We start from the raw sequence: 25042 nt of genomic DNA on the forward strand, positions 1-25042 counted from the left end.
GATAAATTTATTTCGATAAACGGGATGAAACTATATAAACTACAATGGAATGCCAATTTAAGGTTTGACTCGAAAAAATGTTTGAGTTATTAGGTTACTAGGTCAATTAGTAAGTCAAGAGATGTATTCGAGTCAATTATTTTTACTAGAAAAATAATATTTTATTTGTTATAAAAATAAAATTTTATGGTTTACTAGAAAAATAATATTTTATTTGTTGTAAAAATAAAATTTTATGGTTAATGCGGCCAAGTTTGACATTATTAACAAAATCATTAAAATCTTGACTACATCTACTAAGTTTTATAGAACCAATATTTTTTTATGATTTAATTTAAAATTCAATTCATTAGAGACTTTGTATCATAATTTTTTCAAATTAGTTCACTTATCAAAACAAGTTTAACAACCATAGTTTTGAGGCATTAAAATAAATTTTGTAAAGATTTGTTGTAAGATTTAGGGGTCTCAATGACATAAAATTTTATGATATACCTAAATTAATTAATGATATCCTTTTAATTACTCAATTGAGCTCACCTTAACAAAAAACACAAGTGTATAAGAGAAAAAAATCAAATTCACAGCTCATAAAAAATAATAAATATATCTTTACCTATGCTATTTTCTCTTTATACATGTACATTGCAAAAAAAAAAAAACTAAACAAGCTTAGTCTTTTTACCGTTGTTTTAGATACAAAAAATAATGAATTGAAACAATGTAAATATGATTTTGCCCTTGTCAAAAAAATTGAAGTAACTCGAAAAAAAAACTATAAAATCCTTTTAAAAAATAATATTAGTTTTTCAAACTCATGGTTAGAGTCACTGGATCTAAACACCCAAATTGAAAAGAAAAAAAACATAAAGTCTAATTATCAATCAATCAAATATTGAATAATTTTTTTTTAAAAAATCAATTATATAGAAAGATTAAAAAAATATCAATGATCAAAATAAAAATAAAAAAAATAAATCTTAGATTTGATTATAGGGTGAAATTGAAAAGAAATATCAATTTAGCAAAAGGACTAAAAAAATTAAAAAAATAAGGATCATAATTGATGTGAAAAATAAAAATAATTTTTGATTGAATAGTGAAATTAAAAAGAATAATAAATTTTCCATAACAACAAAGAAAATTTTTGAAAACAAAGCAAGGAAGGTCAAGTTGAAAAACATACTATCATTATTTTGGATTGAAAGATTAAATTAAAAACTAATAAAACTTTCATAAAGGGATCAAGAAAAAAAATAGAAATCAAAAGAATAAGGACTAAATTAAAAATTATAATAAAAATATGTTGAGATTGAAAAATAAAATTGAAAATAAGTAAAACTTTTACAAAGGGGCCAATAAAAAAAGAAAAAGAAAAAGAACAAGGAACAAATTAAAAAATATAATATTTAGTAGATTGAGATTGGAGGATAAAATTGAAAACAAATAAAACTTATGCAAAAAGTCCAAGAATGAAATAAAAAAATAAGGATTAAAGTTGAAATATCAACAATAAAAAGAGCTGAATCGTGATTTTAAGAGAAGGAAAGTGTGAGAAAAATAAAGCTCATCAATGACAAACATGATCATCATCTCCAACACACCTTGCTTCACATGAAAGAGGATATGTCACATAACAATGTTTCCAAGTATATGGTGGGAGGGTATTTTTGACAAGCTTTGATCAAAATACTATTTTTGATACTATAAAGATCGATAAATTTATTTCGATAAACAGGATGAAACTATATAAACTACAATGGAATGCCAATTTAAGGTTTGACTCGAAAAAATGTTCGAGTTATTAGGTTACTAGGTCAATTAGTAAGTCAAGAGATGTATTCGAGTCAATTATTTTTACTAGAAAAATAATATTTTATTTGTTATAAAAATAAAATTTTATGGTTAATGCGGCCAAGTTTGACATTATTAACAAAATCATTAAAATCTTGACTACATCTACTAAGTTTTATAAAACCAATATTTTTTATGATTTAATTTAAAATTCAATTCATTAGAGACTTTGTATCATAATTTTTTCAAATTAGTTCACTTATCAAAACAAGTTTAACAACCATAGTTTTGAGGCATTAAAATAAATTTTGTAAAGATTTGTTGTAAGATTTAGGGGTCTCAATGACATAAAATTTTATGATATACCTAAATTAATTAATGATATCCTTTTAATTACTCAATTGAGCTCACCTTAACAAAAAAAACACATGTGTATAAGAGAAAAAAATCAAATTCACAGCTCATAAAAAATAATAAATATATCTTTACCTATGCTATTTTCTCTTTATACATGTACATTGCAAAAAAAAAAAAACTAAACAAGCTTAGTCTTTTTACCGTTGTTTTAGATACAAAAAATAATGAATTGAAACAATGTAAATATGATTTTGCCCTTGTCAAAAAAACTTAATCAAGCTTGCAATTAGGGGTAAAAATATTTTTTTCATCATTGTAAAATTAAGTAGGGACAAAATAATCTGGACATGTTTTTTCGTTATAGTGTAATGATTATTTTGCTCTAAAAAACAAATAAGAAAAATCTTTGGATGAAGGACTTTTATGTATTTTTTTAATAAAAAAAACATTATAGTTATGGTCATTCCCTTGAAAGAAAAAAAAAATACATGCATGGAGGAGTTTCTTTGTCTTTTTCTTTTTTGTAGTAGTAAAATAGTGAAATTAACCTTACAATACAAAAAAACAAAGGTTATTTCAATTGTTTTGTTGTTATGTTTGGTCTTGATAAGAGTGATTTAGTAATTTTAAGTTTATAGATATTATTAAAAAAAGTTACTCGCACGCATTGGTGGGTTATAGTTTTTATGTCATTCAAGTGGTGTGTAAGGGATCGTGTAATGGCCAGAGTCTTACTTTTACTGTGGCGTCATGAGCAATGCATTATTCTTTTTCTAGCTATATGGTGCATTCTTACAGAAAAGGTCTGCTATAAAGGCTTTTTCTTTCTCCTATCATTTCTCTTTCATTTTCTATAAAAATGTGTTTAAACTTTAAAAAAAAAACAATTGTATCCTCCATTTATAATCTCGTTGATTTGATTATCCTTCTTTTCATTATTATTTATTTGGATTTAAATGCTTTTTAAACTTTGGAGTTTTTTCAATCTTGTCCACGAGCATTTTATTCAATTTGATTTTGTTTTTTCGATGTGGTCTCTCTACTCTACTCGCACGCATTAGAGGGTTATAGTTTTTATGCCATTCAAGTGGTGTGTAAGGGATCGTGCGATGGCCAAAGTCTTACTTTTATTGTGGCATCATGAGCAATGGATTATTCTTTTTCTAGCTATATGGTGCATTCTTACAGAAAAGGTCTGCTATAAAGGCTTTTTCTTTCTCCTATCATTTCTCTTTCATTTTCTATAAAAATGTGTTTAAACTTTCAAAAAAAAACAATTGTATCCTCCATTTATAATCTCATTGATTTGATTATCCTTCTTTTCATTACTATTTATTTGAATTTAAATGCTTTTTAAAGTTTGGAGTTTTTTCAATCTTGTCCATGAGCATTTTATTCAATTTAATTTTGTTTTTTCGATGTGGTCTCTCTACTTTTAATTGCTCTATTTCTATATTTTATACTTTTTTTTATTATTTGTTTTGCAATTTCATCTCTTTTAATTCTATTACATTTGTTTTTTAATTTATTTTTTGTTCTCTTCTTTTTAATTGCTATCTTTCATATCTCTTTCCTGATTTATTTATTTATTAATTTATCTCTTAGTTTTTAATTTCATTTGTTTTTTTATCCAGTCTTGTTCCTTATTCTTTTAATAACTTTTAATTATTTTCTCTCATTTTTTATACCATGTATGGTTTGCATTGTTTGGATTTTAAATTGTTTTATGATTGGACATTTTATTTTGTTATTTTTCATAGTTGCATTTTAACAGAGCAATCCTTTTTTTTTTCAAATTTATCATTTGATATTTGATTATTGAGCACTTGTTTTTTTTTGCTCTTTTTTTGCTGAGTTATTATTATTTTATGTCTCGTACTAGATTAGTAAGTTAACCATGGTTACTCATAATTTATTTCCCTTGTTTTTTTTATAAAATTAATTTTTTTAATAATTTCATACTTTGAAGTTAAATTATTGGCCTGTGAGCTATATGATTTTTTTAGTTTTTATTTGTTTGGTTATCTTGAGTGTGAGTTAATCAAGTTAACCAAGGTTAACTTGTATTTTTTTTATTAAATGCTTTTGTATTTAACTTTGATCTTTATTGACAGGTCATTCTCTTGAGAGTTTATTTTTTTATTCCAGTCTCACATCATGAGTAGTAGGTCAATTGAGTTGACTCGTTTTTTTCCCTTGATTTTTTATGACCCTTTTCTTTTAATTTTATTATTTCGCATTAAATTATTTGCCCTCGAGCTTTGTTATTTTTTCACTTCTTTTATATCTTGTTTTTTCGAGAGCAAATTGGTCAAGCTAACCCGAGTAAGCTTGCATTTGCATTTACAGTGTTTTTTAATCTAACTTGGGCCTTTTTTGTTAGGCCCTTCTTCTAGAGGTCTAATTTTTTTATCTCGATCTCATGTTGTGTGTGGCGAGTTAGTTGAGTTAACTTAGGCTGATTAATATTTTTTCTTTGATATTTTATGATTTTTTTTAATTTCATCATTTTGCATTGAATTATTTGTCCTTGAGCTTCGTCATTTTTTTTTATTTTTCTTACTGTTTGGTTATTTCAAGAGCGAGTTGGTAAAGTTAACCTAGATTCATTGAAAGTTTTGTTGACATTTTTTAATTCAACTTTGGTTTTTTTACTATGTCATCATTTTAATTTTTTTTATCCTGATCTCATATCATAAGTTATTAGCTCATCAAGTTATCCTAAGTTGACTCGGGTTTTTTCTTTTGCATTATATTTTTTGAATTTTTTTTTGTTTATGTCTTTGACATTAGGTTATTAGTCTTCAAACTTTATTATTTTATTTTAATTAATTTAATTCGAGTTGTCTTGGATTATCATCGCTTGGATATCATTTTTTAGCATTGAAAAAAGTTTGGTCCGGCTAGGCATAAAATAGAACACCTATTTAGTAAAACTTATACCTTGGTTGTTTTTTCGTTTTAAAAGTATTTTTTTAAAAATATCTTTTATTTTTTATTTTAAATTAATTTTTTATATGTTTAGATTATTTTAATGTGCTTATATTAAAAATAATTTTTTTAAAATAAAAAATATTATTTTAATATATATATTTTTTAAAAATTAAAATAACAAAAGAAATCCTCTCTGAAAATATCTAATGAATAACAGGAGAGGATGCAACAAACACCATAAAATTACTCCTCCATAAGGACCAATTAGCCATGTTTTAATTCGTGTCAAACTATCAACTATACGGAACCAAGCAAGGGCAGGATGCGATAGGCCGAGCCTAGTAGGAGCCATTGACTGATCGAAGCCGAGCCCGAAGCGCGCGAATGGAGGATTGAATGTTCATCCTTCTTTCATCTTGTTAACCACCCGTTCGCTCCTCCGAGCCCTCGGCTTCACAAAACCACAGACTAGACTCGTCTCCTCTCTCTGTCTCCCAAAAACCTAGTCAATCAGGAGGAGAAGATAACCTTGACGACCTAAACCAAAATAATAAAAAGAAAAATCTATTTCTCTTTCTTTTCCTCTCGTCGTCGTCGTCGCTTCCTTGCTTTGCTTGTGCGTTCAATACAGAGCAAGCACCCTCCACTGTTAATCCAAGGGCTGCCGGTTTCTTTTCTCTTCGAGGCATGTTTTCCGTTCGATTATTTAGGGTTTTGCGTATTTTCAATTCGAAAGACCTTATCCTTTTATTTTGTGTATCTGTTTTTTTTTCCATCTCAATTTTTACCTGTTTCGATTATATTTATTCCGACCAATTGGTTTTTGTTCCTTGGGTTGCATAATTGTATTGTCTGATAAGATATTTTTTTTTCGTTTTAATTTCGGGCCTTTTCAGCTATTGCTGGTTTAAATAATTATAATTATATAATATCCTTAATGCATTATAGAAGTTTGAACTTGTTGATTAATTAATTGATTGAATGATTGATTAATATTTAAAGTAATTTTGCTTTTGCTTGTGGATAATAACACAGGTTTATGCTTAAAAAATGTCGTTTTAATCTTCTGCTGAGGATTGATTGTTGACATCTTGTGCTGTGCTGATGGCGGCTGATCAACGGAGAAAGCGGCTTAATGGGGCCAGCCTTGAGGGTTGTAGTTCCTGGGGGCCGTACAGAACTAAAAAGAAGAAGAAACCGAAGCATGATTTGAATGCAAAATCTCTTATTTCACTTGAGTGGGATGGCAACAGAAAAAAGGTTGTTGCCAAAAGGGAGCAAATTGGCATCAGTCAGAGAGATTTAAGGCCATTTATTGATTCTGTTCCCCAGTATCAAAATCTTTTAGCAGATGCTTTCCCTGTTCCGCGAGAAATTTTTGAGTTGAAGAATTTGACGGAGGTCCTTTCGAATGAGGTGGCTATAACTTCTTCTTCTTCTTATTATTATTATTGTTATTTGTTATTACTTAATATGCATATTTGTTATTACTTAATATACATATGTTTTCTTGCTTGTTTAATTGTTTTATGCCTCTATATGGAACCTGATGCAGGTTTGGCAGACTCATTTATCAGAAAATGAGAGAAACTTTCTTATGCAGTTCCTACCAACAGGACCAGGTACAGTAGAAGTTGTGGAAGCATTGCTTTCTGGGGACAACTTTCATTTCGGAAACCCATTACTTAGATGGTAAGTATCGATTTTAGGATGTTAGTTTTTTTTCCTCGCAATGAACATTTTCTTTTTTGCAATTCCTTTGGAGATATGGCAATACAGACATGCATGAATTTTGATTTTTTTCTTTTTGTTCACTGGTCAAGACTCTATCCAGGGATACTCTGTTTTTATCTTTCACGTCCTAATAAGCAATTTCCATGTGGAACTAAAGGTTTTCTTCCCCTCCCCTTTCAAAGAATGCCTTATGATCCAACCTGGTTTGGGAAAGATGTGTTTGCATGGATATATATATGAGGAACAGATTTCGTACTTATTTTCTTAGCTGATTGTTCTAGAGGAATATTGTCATATTCTGGATTTTTAGCATCTAAGTAAAGAAATGAAGTATGAAATAGCAGCTTGAAGTGGCTGGATTTTATTGGTATCTTCCTTTTAATTGCTACTGCTTTAGTGGGAGCAAATTGAATTTTGTGTTGCATCATCAAGTTTGTTGGTTCTCAGTGCTTTATAGAGCAAATTGAATTTTGTGTTGCAGCATCAAATTTGTCGGTTCTCAGTGCTTTATCTTTCTTCAATATTATACAGGTTTCCATATTTCATAACTGCTTGACCTGTTCTTATTCTCCGGGATGACATTGATACGTGTGGGTTTCCCAGTATCAGAAAATTAAAAAATAAAAACAAGGAACTATATTTGTGGTTTTCCATGAAGCTGTATCATTTTATGAACTTAAGATCCTGGTTCAAAGTTTGATTAGACTGTTTATGTGGAAAATATTGTTGCAGGGGTGCTTCACTTTGCTCTGGTAATCATCACCCTGATGCGGTTCTTTGTCAGGAACAGCATCTAAAGGCTGATAAAAAAGCATACTACTCCAAGTTGCAGGATTATCATAATGAGTATGGCAGACTTCTTTGTTCATGTCCTGTTATTTAACAAAGCTGCTTGGGGTGATTTATGTGCCTTATGTTGTTGTTAACAATGTTTGCTAAATTTCTTGGTTTTTCTGCTTATGGCAGCATGATAACATATTTGCAGAAGTTGAAGGATGCATGGGAAAGTAGCAAGGATCCAGAAAAGGAAGTTTTGCAGAAGATGTGGAGGTTTGTACCTGCTGCATGCTGTACCTTGTGTATAAATTTCATGTATCATGTGCAAGTGAAGCAGGCATTGTACATGCTGAGCCATCTTCCTCAAATGTTATTTTGCCTTTACCATGCGTAATTATTCATTCCTAAAATCTAAATGTGATCCTCAATGGTCTTAATAAAGGGAAAAAAAATATTTTGATCCCATTATGTGCATTTGAAGAAAAAATGGGAGCGGTGCAGATGTGGAGTGTCATGTAAGTTGGTGGAAACCTGAACTATGATTTTAACTGGATTTGTAAATGTGACCAGTAATTAGTCAGTGGTTTCTGTTACGTTTAAAATGCCAAATGTTACAATTGCCTGATTATAATTTGTTACTTGATTTAGCTGTATCTAATGACATCAGACTCCTTATTTGTGTTCTGGCAAAACCATTTGTGGACAAAGTCCATTCTTGAATAAAGAGAATTTTGGGTAGGAATCAAATAATGTATAATTCTCTTCCATGATTCGCCAATGACACTTGCATGCACCATACTTTTTGAGTACTTGATTATGTTTCTACTTTTTACTGTTGAAATGTGTATTTTATACTTTAATTTTTTCAATTGCCTTGTTCGGAATGGAATGGTTAACTTTTTAGGTTTTAATTCATTCAATTACTCATTTGGTTTTTGAAGAGTTTATGCAGCCTTCTCTTCTTATCATGAAGTTCTTTTATCAAGCCATTGAGGTTCTTTGATTTCTTCATATGGTAGTTTTGATCTCATTTGCACATTATTTTTTCTTGAGGGGGTCAAGAAGTGATGCAGATAAAAGAATTTCTCCTTGTGATAATGAGTCTAAATTTCATGACCTTGGGGAGAATTTGATGGTGACATCTGAATCCAGCTCCTTAGTTGCTGAGGAGAAAGCATCTAGCAGTGATAGTCAGAGCTCTCCTACAACAAAGGGTGGAGAGTTTGAAAAGAGGTAATTAATCTTTCCTCATGAAGTCTTCCTGGCCATGCATTTGATTGTTGTTGCTTTCAGTTTTTCAAGGTTTACCCAAGTGAGTTTTTTTCATTTCCAAAACAATTGTATGCACGTCTTTGATTTGTGAAATTTAATTCAAAAACTTATTCTTATATCTCTGATTAGAGATCTTTGTAAAGGATCTATAGCTCTGCTTTAGTGTTCTTCAATCTTTGAAAGATATGAGTTAAAAGAAGGATAAATAAGCCTCTCTGTTATTTTCAGATATCTTGCTTTACAGAGCTTCTGAAAATTTAAAAACAAAATCTGAACTCTGTTTGAGGGTCACTACTGGATTCCTGTATCACCCATTCCCCCCAAACAAAATCAGTTGGCTGATTTGGTTTGAGACACATCTTTTCTGCTTTACTATCTTCTCACCACCATTTATACTCCTGAGGTTATGCCTTTACAGGCTGATGTTGGAAACCTGTTTCAATCACCATGATTGTTGCAAATATTAGTATCATTATATTCTATCTGGGAGGGTGGAGAACTGAAAGCCTTCTGTGTTCTTATTCTTGTGCTTTCTGCTGTCCTGATAAAATTTATGCTATCCCCCCTTCAACAACACCTTCTGTCAAAGTAAGTAAATAAATGAGTTGTGCTGCCTTTGGCTCATGCATTTGCTTTTGGACAGTGCTGGTTGGTTTGATGCAGACATTTGGGGCTTAATATCTTTGATTTTTTAATGCTGTTTTTTGATGCTGTTCTAAGCATTGTAATTTATTTCTCCCTCTTTTGGCTCGAAGTTGCATACAATCTTTAGCAGGTCACAATTTGCAGTAGCCTCATATCTTTTCCTAATAATAATTACACAATGGGCAGAAGATCTTAGATCTTATGTTTCCTAATTTGTCTTGCATTCCCTGCACAATGGCATAAGAATCTCATTAGTCGCCTTTGGTCTCAGGATTTTTGAGATAGGCTCCATGAAGGAGAAACATAGAAAGCCATTCGTTGCTTCAGATCATGCAACTCCCGGGAAAGGAGACAAGATACGCAAGCGCAATATCTACCGTAGCGATGGTGCCAAATACATGTCGTACTTAAAGGTTAGGTTTCTTTGGTACTTTTTAATTGGTATCCAGTGCTTTCCCTTCATAACAGGATTTACCTGATATTCTCTACAAATTAAGAAATCTATAGGCAAGAATCTTTTTAGTGGGGTGGTTTTATATTTTACTTTTATTGTAGAAAAAGCATGTTTATGTATTACTAAATCTTAATTCTCTTATTATAAGAAAATCAATGAAAATAATAATTTTTTGGCAGCTACATTGTTCATCAATTGACCTGTTTCTATAATCATGGATCCACCATCTATGTAAAATGGATGGTTGGATTTGAAGAAATTAGATGAAAAAATCTAGAATCCACTAAGATACTTGGAATCCACCATGCTAAACTTTGAAATCCACTAGGGATGCTTCTTGTATTTGCAAGGAAAATCTTGGTCCAGAAGATGCACAAGAAGACATAAATTTTAAAACTCTTGTAATTTGTCAAACTAGCCTCTGAATACTTAGAACGTGCGTGCTAGGTTTCTGAAATAGAAAATTGGATTTTAAAAGAAGAAAATCGGATAAACCTCTTATTTGGACCTTGTATTTTTATGAATTCATCAAAAAAGCCTTTTTTAGAAATCTGGTTCACTGAGCACATATATTTCTTATTGCAGTCAATTTAGTACAATTTGCCTAAATTGATAAAAAGGACTACTCAATGTGATGGGTGGAGTGGATGATGATATTAATAGGGATGAAAGTAAAGTTGATAATAATGACTCGAGTAATCAATTGGTTAGGGTAAATTCTCAAATTTAAGAAATTATACTTGTCAAAGAACCATCTCAACCCAAAAGCCTAAGTTGTTAGGTAGGGTTTCAGAATATGATTTATATTATTCTCTAAGACATCTCCTCAAGTGAAAGATTTTTGGGCTTGAAACTTACACAGGCCCATATTAGCTTGTGTTTAATTTTTATCAAATAAATGGAGATGGTGAGATTCGAACTTATGACCGCTTGGCCATCAAGACCCTGATACCATGTCAAAGAACCATCTCAACCCAAAAGCTTAAATTGTTAGGTAAAGTATTTGAATATGATTTATATTATTTTTTAATAATACTCAATAGATTGAAATTGAAAATTCACATGTTTAATTGATTGGATTAATAACATATGATTTTTTTTTTTGGTGTACGAATGGATGAAAGCATAGGGTGGAAATAGCGGGTTTAGCTGAAGAAAATCCCTAATAGTTCTAATGGTAGAATCTGAAAGAACATGAGATATTCTAAACACTAACTTTCCCGCATAGCTTTGAGTCTTGAATCCATGAAATTGTGAGTAAACAATTCCTTGTAATGCACCAATCACTTGCGTCGATTTTTCTTCAAATAATTTGAGTTTCAGTTTCTGATGCAGTTAGCTTCACTCCTAAAACATTCATTGGAGTTATTTAACTTGGTTCTCCTGTTTGTCAAGTCTCATGTGTCCACACATTCCATCCTGCATGCTTAGGTGGCTGCCACAATTGATGTTTCCCTTTAGCAATTAGTAACTGAATCAAGTGATAATGAACTTCACTTTTGTATATAACAATAAGGTTTAAACATTTGCAAAATGTTGGAGATGTGGAAAATACATGCAATTCTTCTTCTTCTTCTTTTTCCTTTCTTTTTTTGAGGATTTTGTTGATAATCTGCATTTGATATTTCAGATAAGCAAGAAGCAGCACCAACTTGTCAAGAGCATGAAGCAATCCGGTAAAAGCATTCAATCTAAGTCTCTTAACTGTGTGTTAGGTGACCTTGATACTTTGCATGTACAACCATATGAAGAATTTGTGAAAGAGGAGCATAAGAAGTTGCTGGAGCATTGGTTAGTTGGACTGCACCTTTTTTATGAACACAAAAATATATGATTTCTTCCCCCTCAAAATAGGATTTTGCTTCATGTAGGATGCAATTGGCACACAAAGATCTTCCTGCAGCATATGCGATCTGGAGACAAAGACAGTTTCAGAGACAGGAGATAACCAAATCTATGAAGCAAGAGATGAAAGGCAAATTAAAATATCCAGTGGAGGTCTGCCATTCTGGCCATATATATTTTTCCTTTCACCCGCTCCTGTGGGCTCATATCATTTTGTTGTATGTCCAGTCCAGCAGAAATTGTGTGAAAAACTAGAAATCTTCTTTTTCTATGCTTAACTTGTTTGGTTTCCGAACCAGTATCTGGAGAAGGATGGCCATGAGACTGTGCTTCAGGATCAGAGTGATCAATGTGCAAACAAACATGAAACCAGCATGGAGGTTTATTTCTCTGTCATCATTATATTCCCCCCATTTTCTTTTGCTCCATGCTTAATTATCCAGATAATATCATCTGTTGACCAACAAAACCTGTTCAACTCAAGTCTCATTGTTGTACGATGGTATAAATATTCTTGATTTGAAGTTTGACTCTCTTATCATTGGTTTTTCAGGATATGCAAGAACAAAACCATGAGATCATGCTTCAGGGTCAGAATGATCATGGAACAAGATACCAAGAATCTGACATTTCTGATGATGGCAATTCTGGTTCTATCTCCCCACAGGATCAGTCTCCACAGCATATTTCCTCCCTTTCTGTTGGCCAGGATCTTAACCCTGTAGATATGAATATGGAAAATAATCATGTCCATTCAAACTCCAATTCAGATGAAGCTTCTCCACATGTATCTGAGTACTCAGGCAGTGTGCATGCTACAGATACTTCCATCAATCAGGGAATCCCTATATCTTCTTCTGGTGGAGATGTCTGGTCAGCAGTTAGCATACCTAATTCATATTATGATTCTAGTGCAAACCATGAATACACATCTGCTGGTGGATTGTCACTGCCACATCAAGTTAATGGAGAGCAATGTTCTCAATTAATTGATTTGGGATCTAAAGTGCACGAAGAAGATGCTGGGAAAAATTTGTTGCATGGACAATCTGATGATGGTTCTTTCAGTTCTTACCCAAACCATGATCGCAGTGGATTGCTTCAATCTTTGTTCAAAAGTCAGGCAATGTTATCCTACCAAAGGGAACAAAAACAAAACGGGCTAGATTTTCAATCACCAAATGGTGTTATAATGCAAGATGGCCAGTTTACAGGAAATCTCCAGGGGCAGCTTCAGCCTTTGCTGTCACTTGAACCGGGACAGAAGAGGCACACTGAGGATTACTTGCAACAAAATATAACAGAGGACATTTATTCCGAGGGGGGAGGGTTCTTGATTCCAAGACAAGGAAATGCACCACCAGTCAATCTGCAAGACTGGAATGTTAATCCTGTTCGTATGCCAGCACGGCTCCAATCCCATCTAAATGACGGTGGATTGTTAACTCAGAACTGGTTCTCTGGGGAGCATCAAGTTTGCAGGGACTGGACTGGTGCAGTTGGTCCTAGTGTCTCAAACCAGAGCTTTGGAATTAATGCAGATCAAAGCCTATTTAGTGTTCTATCACAGTGTAACCAACTGCATACGAGAAACCCCATTAACCAATTGCGTTCAGGTAGCCCTGTCAATCAGCGTTCAAGTGGTCCCTTTGATTTAGTGGGGTCTGCTGAGCAGTTTGTGTTGCCGAGGAACTATGGTATGGTGAGTGGGGTTACTCCCAGGATCAGTAATACTTTACCACAAGCAGTTCACCCACTTGACTACTTTGGTGGGCGTGACACTGCTAGTTCCCTGATGCCTGATGACATGGGATGGATGACTTTGCCACACAATTCTGCTTTACATGATCCAGTGGGAAAACCACACTTAAGGTCATGGAATCAATGAATGTTTTTCCTCACATTTTTGGCAGGTGAAACTCAAGGTTATGACCATGAGAAGAAATGCCAAATTCAAGATGTCTTTAAAAGAAATCTTGACTTGTTACCTATAGAGGTTGTGGGAAGAAACTTTTGAGCTTATGCAAGATTTGCAGAAGTGCAAAATCTTGCGACAAATTCCGAGATAGGTTTTTGTACATACTTTATACGAGAGCCAATTCAAACAGCATGTAAATATCCAGATGTTAGATAGGCAGGTGAGAGCAAAGATGAGGAAGGATAAAAAAGGTTCTGATATCTTCTATCTGGTAGGTAAGTTACACCTTGCATTTTTGTTTCCAGTCACATTTTTTTTTCTCCCTTTGTTCACCGAGAAACATCTTTCAATAATTTTTAAGGCTATAAATTGCCAAAGGCTCTCGCATCATTGTTTTTTATTTACTGGTTTTCGATTCTTTCATTTCTTGCAACCTAGCATGCTCAATTTACTTGCAATCTCTGTTAAACAAAATACTTCCAAGAGTCTGCACATACAGGATTTTGCGTGTTCGTTTTGTGGGAAGCTATATGATCATATCGATGTTGTAAAACACACAATTATCACACACTGGCAGAATATCTAGGTGGTAAATGGGACCTTTTGTCCCGTTAGAATGGTGTATGGAATAAAGCCAGATAAGTAGATATCAGTGACCCTGTTTGCTTATGCTGCCACGCCGTGTTTTTTTCAAAAAATATTTTTTTTATAGTGTTTTGAGGTTGTTTCAACACGATAATATCAAAAATAAATTTAAAAAAATTAAAAAAATATGTTATTTTGATATATTTTTAAATAAGAAAACTAATTTAAAAAAGTGTAAAACTTTGCTGTTACCGTTATTATTTGAAGCGTCTATTCAGTGTATTGAAGGTTCAAGGCCAACGTGGTATTACTGGTCTGATGCGTGATGTGCTGCGTTTTAGCTGCAAAAACAATGTGGTGTGCTGCTTTATGAGTTGAAAGTAGTATTAGCAAAAGCAATATGTGATTGCCTGGTTATTGTGCTTTCAAAAAATGGCATCTTTACTTTGAGAAAAGAGTGAATCTCACGACAAAACGCACAGGGTTTCTTTGAAATCATATTTTTTGCTTTGCTTTCAAAATAAAATTGAAGCTAACCAAATATGGCATTTAAACAAAGCAATATATTTTTTTATCTGACAAAAAAACTATTGAATCCCTTTGATGTGAAACTCATGATTGAATTCAAAGTGATGTCAAACTTTGTGAGTTTATCAAGTTTATTAAGTTAAGTTGTTAAATTTCATGAGTTTATCAAGTTAAGTTGGGATTTAAGGTTTGAGGTAAGACAATTTAAATTCTAAACTAAATATAATAACAGACAATTCAAATTCTAAACTAAATATAATAACTATGAAATAATTTGAGTTAAGTTGGCTCAAATTTTAAACCAAAATCAATTTTTTTTAAAACAATAAAAAAAATAATATTATTTTGATAAAAATAATGATACAAGTTGATTCAATAATCCCTAACTTGAACTTTCTACCAGGTAAGACATTAGCTATTATAGCTATTATCAATCCTAAATAACAGTGTCAATGGATATAATTACATGCAACTTAACTTATGATATATTACAAATTATAAATCAAACCATTCATTTTTTTTTATCCAGGTAAATTAAATATATTATATTGGGTTAGATTATTTTTTTATAAATAATACAAATATCCACATGTTGGGCTTAAATTACTAATTTTCATGGGTTTGCATTTAAAGACTAATCTACAACTTGGATTGTAGAAGTCATGACACCTTTAATATTAGATTAAAAGTTTAATTTTCACATATTATACCACCATTAAATTTTAGTTGCCCCCTCCTCCTATCATATCAAGTAAAGAAAAAAAAATCATCTAGGTGGTGGCCAAGTGGTAAGGACTTGGGATCAAGGGGTTTGCTTTCTCTGTGGTCTCAGGTTCGAGTCCTTGGTTGCTCATATAATAGTCACTGGAGGCTTACATGGTCGTTAACTTCAGGGCCCGTGGGATTAGTCGTGGTGCGCGCAAGCTGACCCGGACACCCACGTTAATCTAAAAAAAAAAAAAAAGTAAAGAAACAAAACCTATATTTTTATTATGTTAAATAAATTCAACAATAAGCTTATTAATAAGAATTTTGGAGTTGAAACATTTATAAATAAAATAAAAATAAATATTTAATCTATAAATTATCAAATTTAAAGATAAAATATAGGATATATAAGCTGGGTCAGGCTAACCAAGTTTTAAAAATTCTAACCCACTATTTGAGTCTAATATCTATTTATTAAATTTTTTAACTTATTATCATATATAATAGCTAAATTATTTAATTTTAATAGCTTAAGAAGTTGTTTGAAAATGTGTTAAAAGTTATTTTTTAAAATGTTTTTAGTTTGAAAATACATTAATTTTTTTATTTTTTTAATATCATCATATCAAAATAAAAAAAATTAAATTAAAAATAAAAAATATTTTTTTAAAAAATACAGTATAACCTCAATTTTAAATAAAACCTAAATTAAGTTAGATAATACAAATATTTAATATTAGCCGGTTTTTTTTAACACCCTTGTAACAATATATCAATAAAAAGTTCCTCCCGCTGCTGCAAATACAACACAAGTGGGGGCGGAAGTAAAACTAAAACAAGACAAACAAAAGTAAGGGGAATGGCCACCGACATCCGACAGAGTACAGACGGACTTAACTTATCCCGAATCCGTCCCTATACTCTTTGAATTGTTTCAATCGAGTCCCTCACTCTAGTCTAAACAGTAAAAATAAAATAAAATGAAATTTCCCTCCGAAGAGGACGGGCTGGTCTTGGTGGTGAAAGAGACGAAGGAAAAGTTAATGGATCACACAAAGTAAACTGAAGTGATTCAGTCATCAAATCATAACCGAAACAAACCCTTCATATACTTTTTTTTTTGTCTTTGGTTTTGGAAAAAAAAACCTTTTCTTTGTCTTCATACATAGCTAGAATCTCCTCAGCTTCACGCTACTTTCTTTCTAAACTTCCCAGAAACAAGGCTGGTTTTTGAAGAAGAATTGGGTTTGGATTTTTTTTTTTGAGGGAGCAATGGAGAGAAAGAAGAAGGAGATGATAAGATTGGAAAGGGAATCAGTGATTCCAATTCTGAAACCAAAGCTCATCATGACCTTGGCCAACCTCATTGGTATGTAATGTATCATCTTTTTCCTCAAGTTTCTTTCTTTTTTCTTTTTACACATAGATGGATAGAATAGAATTGTGGGTTTCCTTTGTTTTCTCAAATTTCTGACAATTGGGTCCCTTAGACCAGATTTCAGATTGTTTCTCTTCTATTGTGAATGTGAATGTGAAAGAAAGAGAATGTGAATCTGTTTTATGTTTAATTTAATTAGTAACGGGTTCAATCTTTGCAACTGACATGAGAATTCTAAAAAAAACTTCGACTTTTTTTGTTGCAGAACATGTTTCTGACAGGACTGAGTTTCTGAAACTATGTAAGAGAGTTGAGTACACCATACGAGCTTGGTATCTTCTGCAGTTTGAGGATTTGATGGTACTGGTTATTTTTTGGTTGTTTTTATTCATTTCAGACTATACACTGCAATAGCTTTGTCAAATCAAGATGTTTTTCACATTTATGTTTTGTCTCCAGCAATTGTATTCGCTGTTTGACCCTGTGTCTGGGGCTAAGAAATTGGAGCAGCAGAACCTATCTCCTGAGGAAATTGATGTACTTGAACAGAATTTCTTGACTTACTTATTTCAGGTTTGGCACCTGTTGTTACTTCATGTCGGGTGGGTGAGTTTGGACATGCATGGAATGAAACAAGTAACACTAGTTCTTGTCATGGTTAAGAAGGGAGTAGGATGGCCTTTTCTTTTTTGAAAGATAAACAAAAGCTAGAGCTTTTTTGCAACTTTAAACTATAATAAATTGAAGAGGGCGATTCGGTTGTTAGACAGGATGTAGCAGAGAATCAAATCAAGATGGTAAATAATTCTGCTGTCAATTTATTTTTCTGCTTGATTTATAAAAAGGTGATGGATAAGAGCAACTTCAAGATAACAACCGATGAAGAGATAGATGTTGCACTCTCAGGACAATATCTTCTAAATCTTCCCATCAAAGTTGACGAGTCCAAGGTTTGTGATCACATGCCTTTGAGTAATTTCATTTTGAAGAGATGCAAGCATGCTTCGACTTATTTTTTTTGTGTGTTCCATGGATATTTTCATGCATCTTCAGATTTTCTGTTCCGCTATCCTTTATCTTTTTTCCTTTGTGCAGCTTGACAAGAAACTTTTGAAGGCTTACTTTAATGATCATCCCCGTGAAAACCTCCCTGACTTTGCTGATAAGGTATTGCACTAAATTGAACTTTAAACAATGATGATCATTTGAAAACCTTCTGTACATGACTGCCTTTGTGAGCATCAATCAACGCAAATTTTCCCTGTTGTTGTGGCCTCTTGATGCCTGTGCAACATGTGGAATGGTTGGCTCCTAGTCACATGTCAAAACCAGTGAAAAGCACTAGCAACTGCAATACCAAACACTCCCTATTCTGCTTGCATGCAATCTTTTCAATATATATGCCATTGCAACTTCTAAATTTCTTTGATTTTCTGCACTAGGCCTTGCATTTTGCACTTCACTGCAATTTAAGAAATAATTGATGCAAACCGTGAAAGTTTGAGGTTAAACAATATCTATAAGTCTTATAAAAGTTTCAAAATATTCGAATCAGTTCTGGATCACTATACCATGAAGGGGGATTGCACTACCAGAGCCCATACTTTCATGTGAATTTTGGCCTTAACAATGCCTCTTCATTTCTGTGTTCTCCATTTTTGTGTGACTTGTGTCTCAAACAGCTGCCATGAGTGTATTATTATTTTTCACACTTAATGCTCTGCGGTGCTCACTATCATCTTGGAACTTTGCCTAAACCATTTGCTCAAGCCATGAAATATTGCAGCAACTTTCTAAACTCTAATTCCCTTATCCTGATGGAGCATAATTTTGCAATTGACTTTGTTGTTGCCTAGAGTTGTGAAATGAAAGATAATTTAAAACATTTTCAGTTGTAGGTATCCAAATCTCATGTTTTTTGCTTCTGCCACATTGTGCTATTTTCTTTTCCATGCAAAAGAGAAAGTCACTGCTTTTGGAACCAAAGCCTGTTTCCTGGCCTTGCATTATGCTGGATCAGATGGAACTGTTAGAATTTAGGATCTTTAGCTGATGAAGTGACATGCTTAGTGTAACTCTAGTGAACTCTTCTACCATCGTAAAATGAATCATACTCCTTGTGAAAAGCAAATACACCAGGCAGAAACGAGCCACAGTGTAAAGAAAAAATATCCAAAGCAATTTCAGTTTCAAGGATACCTTTTGTTTATCTATTTTTGTTTTTGTTAAAATTTTAGATGCAAGGTCCTCTGTTCCTTAATTTTATCTTATGCTTATCGTCAAATAGTTCATTTCAACTTTTTTGGGTCTTTAAGAAGGTAATGGCTTTAATGGGTGACATAGGTTAGGGAATTTGACTTCAGTTTTCTTGATAACTAGGACCTTGATGAATGATGCATGCTCACTCACTTGATCAATATTGACCCATGTGATGCAATAACTTTCATGATCTTAATGACTGTCCAATGTTATTGTGGTTGAATGTTCTTTAGTGAATGGGAATGTATTAAATGAAGTGCAGATAGGTCTTAAATTGATGATTACAACACTTATGATAGATATTGAGTTTTATTTTCTTATTTTAATTCATCCAAGGAAACTAATCTTTATCATTACTTATTTTTAGTACATTATCTTTCGGCGTGGGGTTGGAATTGATAGAACAACAGATTATTTTTTCATGGAGAAAGTGGACATGCTGATTGGACGTTTTTGGGGATTTCTTTTAAGAGTAACCCGGTAAGAAATTTCCGGCTGATGAGGTACATGTTAAGTTTTATCTAATATATGACTGGCCATAATTTTAGGGAGTAGATCTAAAATAGTTTGCATCTTTCTATAGGCAAATGCACGAATAGTATTTAACCATATCAAATGAAATTAAAAAAATGATCATTTTCCTTAGAAACTTATAAAGATAATCAGGAGACATGCAATTATTTCCCATTAATGTTCCTAAACTTGAACTGACTGTTTGAAAAGGGACATTTGGCATGTAAATTATTTTCAATATGAACACTGTTCCCTTCATGTCTGACAATTTAAATTGTTTTATGTATTCCTCATCTTTTTTCAATTCTTTCCGGGTTTTTGGTGCTTGCAGGCTAGAAATTGTTTTTGCAAGAAAGTCAAGTGGAAAGCGCAAGAATGATCAAAAGAAGGATGATGACCTTAACTCTGAAGCTGATCAGGATGATTTGTTTGTTGAAAGACTCCGACTGGAAAAAATGAATTTAAGGTTGTATGCTGTGTTTTGTCAAATAACCCCCCCTCTCTCTCATGCTCATGAACGGAAGTTTGAGAAAAGTGAAACTTATGATGAGCACTTAACATCTTTCCTGGTCATGCTTTTTAAATCTCTTTATTGACTTAATTAACATCTTTCCTGGCCATCCTTTTTAAATCTCTTTATTGACTTAAATATCACTTCATATAAATTATAATTTAGTTCTGCAAGTATACTATAGTTAAGCCAAAAATTACTTTCCGGTCAAGATGCTTGAATTTAAGCAAAAGTTTGAAACTTGAAATTCTTGCTCCAGATCTGTGTCTGTTGTTATATGACCAAGTAAATCAATCATGTTATATGTCTTTTGTTCGGACAAAGCAGGAAATTTTTTTTTATAATGAATGCCAAAAGGAAAGTATTATAGTATTATACATACACAATGACACAAACACCTGGGAAGTGTGTGCTTGCTTAAGTTGCATGTATTGAATCACTTGTGGTTATCCTATGTTATGACATTCCTACTTCTTCCTTGGTCCTCCAGTGTCAGCAATTTGCTGAGCAAGACTACAATACAGGAACCTACATTTGATAGGATCATAGTCGTTTACAGGTATTTCTTGTTTTCATTTATCTGAAAAATTATCTAAATTGTCTCTCTGAAACTTTATGACCTATATTGCTAAAGGAAATAAAGAAACCTGCTTTTCACATTGATGTTTCATTTCACCATCCTTTAGATCTATGTTAAGAAACGAATAAGGATCCATTAATTTCATGTCGAAATGACTCATTTGCCACAACATTTGCATACTCACATGCGTGCGCACACCTAGCCACCCACCCACTTAGGGATGGATCCAGGATGTGGCATTTGGGGGGGCCTATTTCATAGAATTTATCTAAAATTTTATGCAACATTGGGAAATTTTTTAAAATTTGCTGGGGGAGGCCACCCCCTAAATTCCTTGAACCCACCCAACCACACACACTTCTATGTAAGCGCACACACAATATTCCTTAAATTTAGTGTATTGTTTATTTTATCTGTTGGGAGAGTGAGATGGAATGCCAAACTTGTTCTTTGAAGCATTCTGCATGGAAACCAATCCTGAAAAGATCATATCTAATTTATTGGCATTGATGACATTTTTCCAGGTCGGCACCCACAAAATCAAAAACTGAACGGGGGATATATGTGAAACATTTCAAAAACATTCCAATGGCTGATATGGAAATAGTTCTAGTGAGATTTTAACTGCTCTCCGCTTATCTCATTTTTGATTCTAGTATGTATTTGCGCCCCCATATCTTAGAGATCCACCTGACTTCATGTGCATCCTCTCTTTTTCAACAGCCTGAAAAGAAGAACCCTGGGTTAACTCCAATGGACTGGGTCAAGTTCCTGGTTTCTGCTGTAGTTGGGCTAGTGAGTTTCATGAATAAAGTTGCTTCAGTTGACTGCACTTTGGCTTTCAATTATTTTGTTCAAATAGACTTAACATGTCTTTCTTTGCAGGTTGCTGTGATTGGTTCAGTTGAAATGCCCAAGGCTGATCTTTGGGTCATTTTTGCTGTCCTTTCCACAGTTGTTGGTTACTGTGCTAAAACATACTTCACGTTAAGTCTCTCTCTCTTTCTCTCATTACTTTTCTTTTTACCATTTTTAATTCCTAGAATATCATTATGTTCTGTTCATTTTTATCACTATGCATGTGGCAAATTGGTTGTGGATCTAATGAAGGTTCACTGGATGATTTGGATTGATTCTGAAAATTTTGTTACATGTTACCATCCTTCCTTTCTTTCTTTGGTTCTTAGGTGGCAAGAGCAGGACTCAAACGTGAGACCTGCCCACTGATGCAGTTCCACAAGATAGATTTTTTTAAGAGTATATGTTTTAGAAAGAAATGCGACTTCAGTTTTGTTATTTTAGTTTCCTTCTTGTGTGCCACACCATATGTTGATATTCAGTTTTTCTCTAGTTTGCGATCTTGTTGCTGGTTCTAAATCTCTCCCATATTCATAAGAATGAGTATCATTGATCTAAGCACCCGTTGGTCTTATAGTCTTATTTTATTCTTCCATTATAATTTCTATGATAATCAAAGCAGAATTTCTTGGGGATTCGTAACATTTTAAAACTATGGGTCAGTCAACCAATTTTCTTCAAACTGCTATTTTACCTTTGGCACTTCATTTATGCAATGCTTTTAGGAGCGCACATAATTTGGGGTATCCACTCCATCAATGGAGGGGGTTGACTTGTTGTAAATTCCCTTGTTGTAATGCCAAGCTCGAGTTTATTCCAATTTCTTTTTAAGATTTCATAGCCACACATTCACCAAAATCTTGTTATCCTGACTGCACACTGCAAACATTATTGCTGCTTCCCATTTCAAGACTGAATACTTAGCTAGTCTCCTCTGTCAGTCACATGACATGTTCTTTCTAGATTTAAATGTCCTTCATTCCTTCAACTTTTTTTTTTTTAATTACTGACGCGGCAATTTTTTTTCAACTACCTGCAGGTTCCAGCAAAATTTGGCTGCATATCAAAACTTGATTACACAGTCTATGTATGATAAACAACTAGATAGTGGAAGGGGTACTCTTCTTCACCTGTGTGATGATGTGATTCAACAGGAAGTGAGCCTCAAGCTTCATGATTTATTTTTTGTTCTTTGCAAGAATTTATTTTTTGTTCCTTTCAATGAGCTATATAGCGTGTACAATGGTTCTATTAACAGTAACTTATGAAGAAGATAGCTGTAACTATTCATAACATGTAGTTGACTAACTAATATTCTTGTTCGGGTGAGGAGTTTGGACATGGGAGTGAGGGAAAGGAGGACTGGGGATTCAGTTGGTGATCAAGATTCAAATCACCTTTTCTTTTACAAATCCTCTCGTTTTTCATGTGCATGGGCTGTTTTAGTATGATTACATATTAAATGAAAGAAGATGCCAAATTGCTCTCTCTTTCTCTCTCTAAAGCATGTACCAAATTGATGCTCAAGAGCATACTGGCAGCCTGTGAACCCCACTTTTGTGAGGGAGGGAGAATATACTCCAGAAGTACTGAGCAAGTGCTCCCTAAGATATTTATGAAGTAATCAGTGTCTTATTGGTGAATGATCCAGGATTGGGGACTTCTTGTTGTTAACTATGAAGTAACAGATGCTTAAATTAATTCATTTTTCAGGTCAAAGAGGTTATTATTTCTTTCTTTATATTGATGGAACAAGGCAAAGCTACTAGGCAGGTATGGACCACTTCTTCCTCTTTCTATTTTTGTTTATTGTTCTTGAATCTTGATCATTGGAGGACAAAATTTCCCTTGCACTGTCTCTTAGGTGTAACTTTGTTATAATGTGAAACAGGATTTGGATTTGCGTTGCGAGGAACTGATTAAAGAAGAGTTTGGTGAGAGCTGTAATTTTGATGTGGATGATGCAGTTGAAAAGTTAGAGAAGCTGGGCATTGTTGCTCGGGTAAGAAACAGTTCTCTTGACTGAATTTGATAGATCGAAATCAGAATTTACAGTTTTTATCTTAGCTATTGATGTTGATTTCATTCCACATATAGACATCCAATAAGGACCAGCTGGATAAGCAGGCATCTTTTGCATCATCTAAATAAGATTGTCAAAAGCTTCTGCTACCCAAGTATTTCAATTTGTTGAGGCCACAAATGGCTTCCACGGAGAATAAAAATATAGGACCCCTGGGAAATCTACCTGTATATCTGAAAGATGATTGGATAAAAGTTAAACCGACATTTGGCTAAGCATTAGACTGGACTTGGTACATTTGGGAGACACCTTTTTGAAAATCATGCACACTAACAATGTCACGCATAGAAATTTTTGAATTTTGAGAACATTATTGCTATTGGATGAAACTAGTCTTTGGCGTAAGCATGAATTTTCCATGCTATCTTCCGTGTACACAAGTGGTTATCTTTTCCTCTGACCAGGAAGTAAATTTGAATACAGGATTCTCTCGGACGATATTTCTGTGTTGGGCTAAAACGTGCTAATGAGATTATTGGCACCACAACTGAAGAGCTCGTCCTCAAGGCAAAGCAGGGTTTTGCTAATTCTTGACACTGTCTTTGGAAGATGTGTTTTCTTCCCTACCATTTCTGTCTTTGGAAGATGTGTTTTCTTCTCTACCATATCTGTTCCAATCCAGCCTCTTTCCAGCTCTAATTGATCAAATACTTGCATGCAGTTGACAGTTGTGCTTCCAAGCATCTCTGGACAGATCTTGATATCCTATTGTACTTAATTGATTTCTGAGCAATTTTGAGCTCCATTTTCCTTCCTCTTTCATTAATAATAGTAAGAAAATTGAACCAAAGAACTCTTCTGGGGAGGGAGGACAGGAGGTGACACGAGCTCATTGACTCTTCAGTTCCGTTCATGAATGTAAATCTTGAATGCATGCGAACTCTCAATTCCCCAGGAAGGTAGTTTTAGTGCACTTGATTTTGTCATATGTTGAAGGCTTCTAATTCTATGTAGCTCGTAAATCCAATGTGGTTTAAATTCTCTTATTTGTGCTTGGTTATTGTCTTATGCGCTAGCCACACGCATATATTTAAAGTAAAAGTTGAAGAAATTTTTTTTCCACTATGGTTTGTGCTTTTACCTCATTTCGGGTACTTGAAAAACTCTTGAATTTGTCATAAAATTTACCTTCAATTGGCCTGAAACGCCAAACATTTATCCTTAATGAAAATGGTGTACCAGGCAAAAATCAATACAAGATGAAGTTTCATGCTGAAGCAAGGTCCTCGCAAGCACATACAAAACAAGTTCCCTGCCTGCGCAATATAGTCTTAATATATATATATATGCTACAGATGTTCGGAAAAAA

General features: G+C 33.1%; 2 protein-coding genes across 3 annotated transcripts; both read left to right on the plus strand.

Annotated features, from left to right (window-relative positions):
- The first annotated feature begins 5352 nt into the window (after positions 1–5352).
- On the plus strand, positions 5353–14128 carry LOC105125823 (uncharacterized). 2 transcript variants are annotated; one of them, XM_011026454.1, is made up of 11 exons: positions 5353–5770; positions 6121–6501; positions 6641–6777; positions 7552–7665; positions 7786–7869; positions 8650–8829; positions 9785–9926; positions 11598–11758; positions 11839–11965; positions 12112–12192; positions 12366–14128. In XM_011026454.1, exons 2-11 carry the CDS (start codon positions 6190–6192, stop codon positions 13698–13700), a joined length of 2673 nt encoding a protein of 890 aa, XP_011024756.1. In that variant the 5' UTR covers positions 5353–5770; positions 6121–6189; the 3' UTR covers positions 13701–14128. The 2 variants fall into 2 exon arrangements, with proteins under 2 accessions (XP_011024756.1, XP_011024757.1); XM_011026455.1 differs by having other exon boundaries at positions 8659–8829.
- Positions 14129–16536: 2408 nt separating this feature from the next.
- Positions 16537–24523, plus strand: LOC105125824 (uncharacterized). The gene is made up of 16 exons (XM_011026456.1): positions 16537–16920; positions 17195–17289; positions 17389–17502; positions 17775–17879; positions 18025–18096; positions 19556–19668; positions 20033–20167; positions 20703–20771; positions 21317–21404; positions 21516–21587; positions 21678–21778; positions 22690–22807; positions 23364–23423; positions 23542–23652; positions 24157–24269; positions 24308–24523. Exons 1-15 carry the CDS (start codon positions 16824–16826, stop codon positions 24265–24267), a joined length of 1461 nt encoding a protein of 486 aa, XP_011024758.1. The 5' UTR covers positions 16537–16823; the 3' UTR covers positions 24268–24269; positions 24308–24523.
- Positions 24524–25042: the final 519 nt, after the last annotated feature.

This window comes from Populus euphratica, unplaced genomic scaffold (assembly GCF_000495115.2).
Source record: "Populus euphratica unplaced genomic scaffold, PopEup_1.0 scaffold58.1, whole genome shotgun sequence".
Lineage (NCBI taxonomy): Eukaryota > Viridiplantae > Streptophyta > Magnoliopsida > Malpighiales > Salicaceae > Populus > Populus euphratica.

What these genes read in the sequence shown, in the direction of transcription:
- LOC105125823 (XM_011026454.1), top strand. Translation starts at nt 6,190, where the DNA reads ATGGCGGCTGATCAACGGAGAAAGCGGCTTAATGGGGCCAGCCTTGAG. An exon ending in CGGAGGTCCTTTCGAATGAG is followed by an intron (nt 6,502 to 6,640) that starts GTGGCTATAACT and finishes AACCTGATGCAG; the next exon opens with GTTTGGCAGACTCATTTATC. An exon ending in AAGAAGTTGCTGGAGCATTG is followed by an intron (nt 11,759 to 11,838) that starts GTTAGTTGGACT and finishes TGCTTCATGTAG; the next exon opens with GATGCAATTGGCACACAAAG.
- LOC105125824 (XM_011026456.1), top strand. Translation starts at nt 16,824, where the DNA reads ATGGAGAGAAAGAAGAAGGAGATGATAAGATTGGAAAGGGAATCAGTG. An exon ending in TTTCTTTTAAGAGTAACCCG is followed by an intron (nt 19,669 to 20,032) that starts GTAAGAAATTTC and finishes TGGTGCTTGCAG; the next exon opens with GCTAGAAATTGTTTTTGCAA. An exon ending in CTGGAAAAAATGAATTTAAG is followed by an intron (nt 20,168 to 20,702) that starts GTTGTATGCTGT and finishes TTGGTCCTCCAG; the next exon opens with TGTCAGCAATTTGCTGAGCA.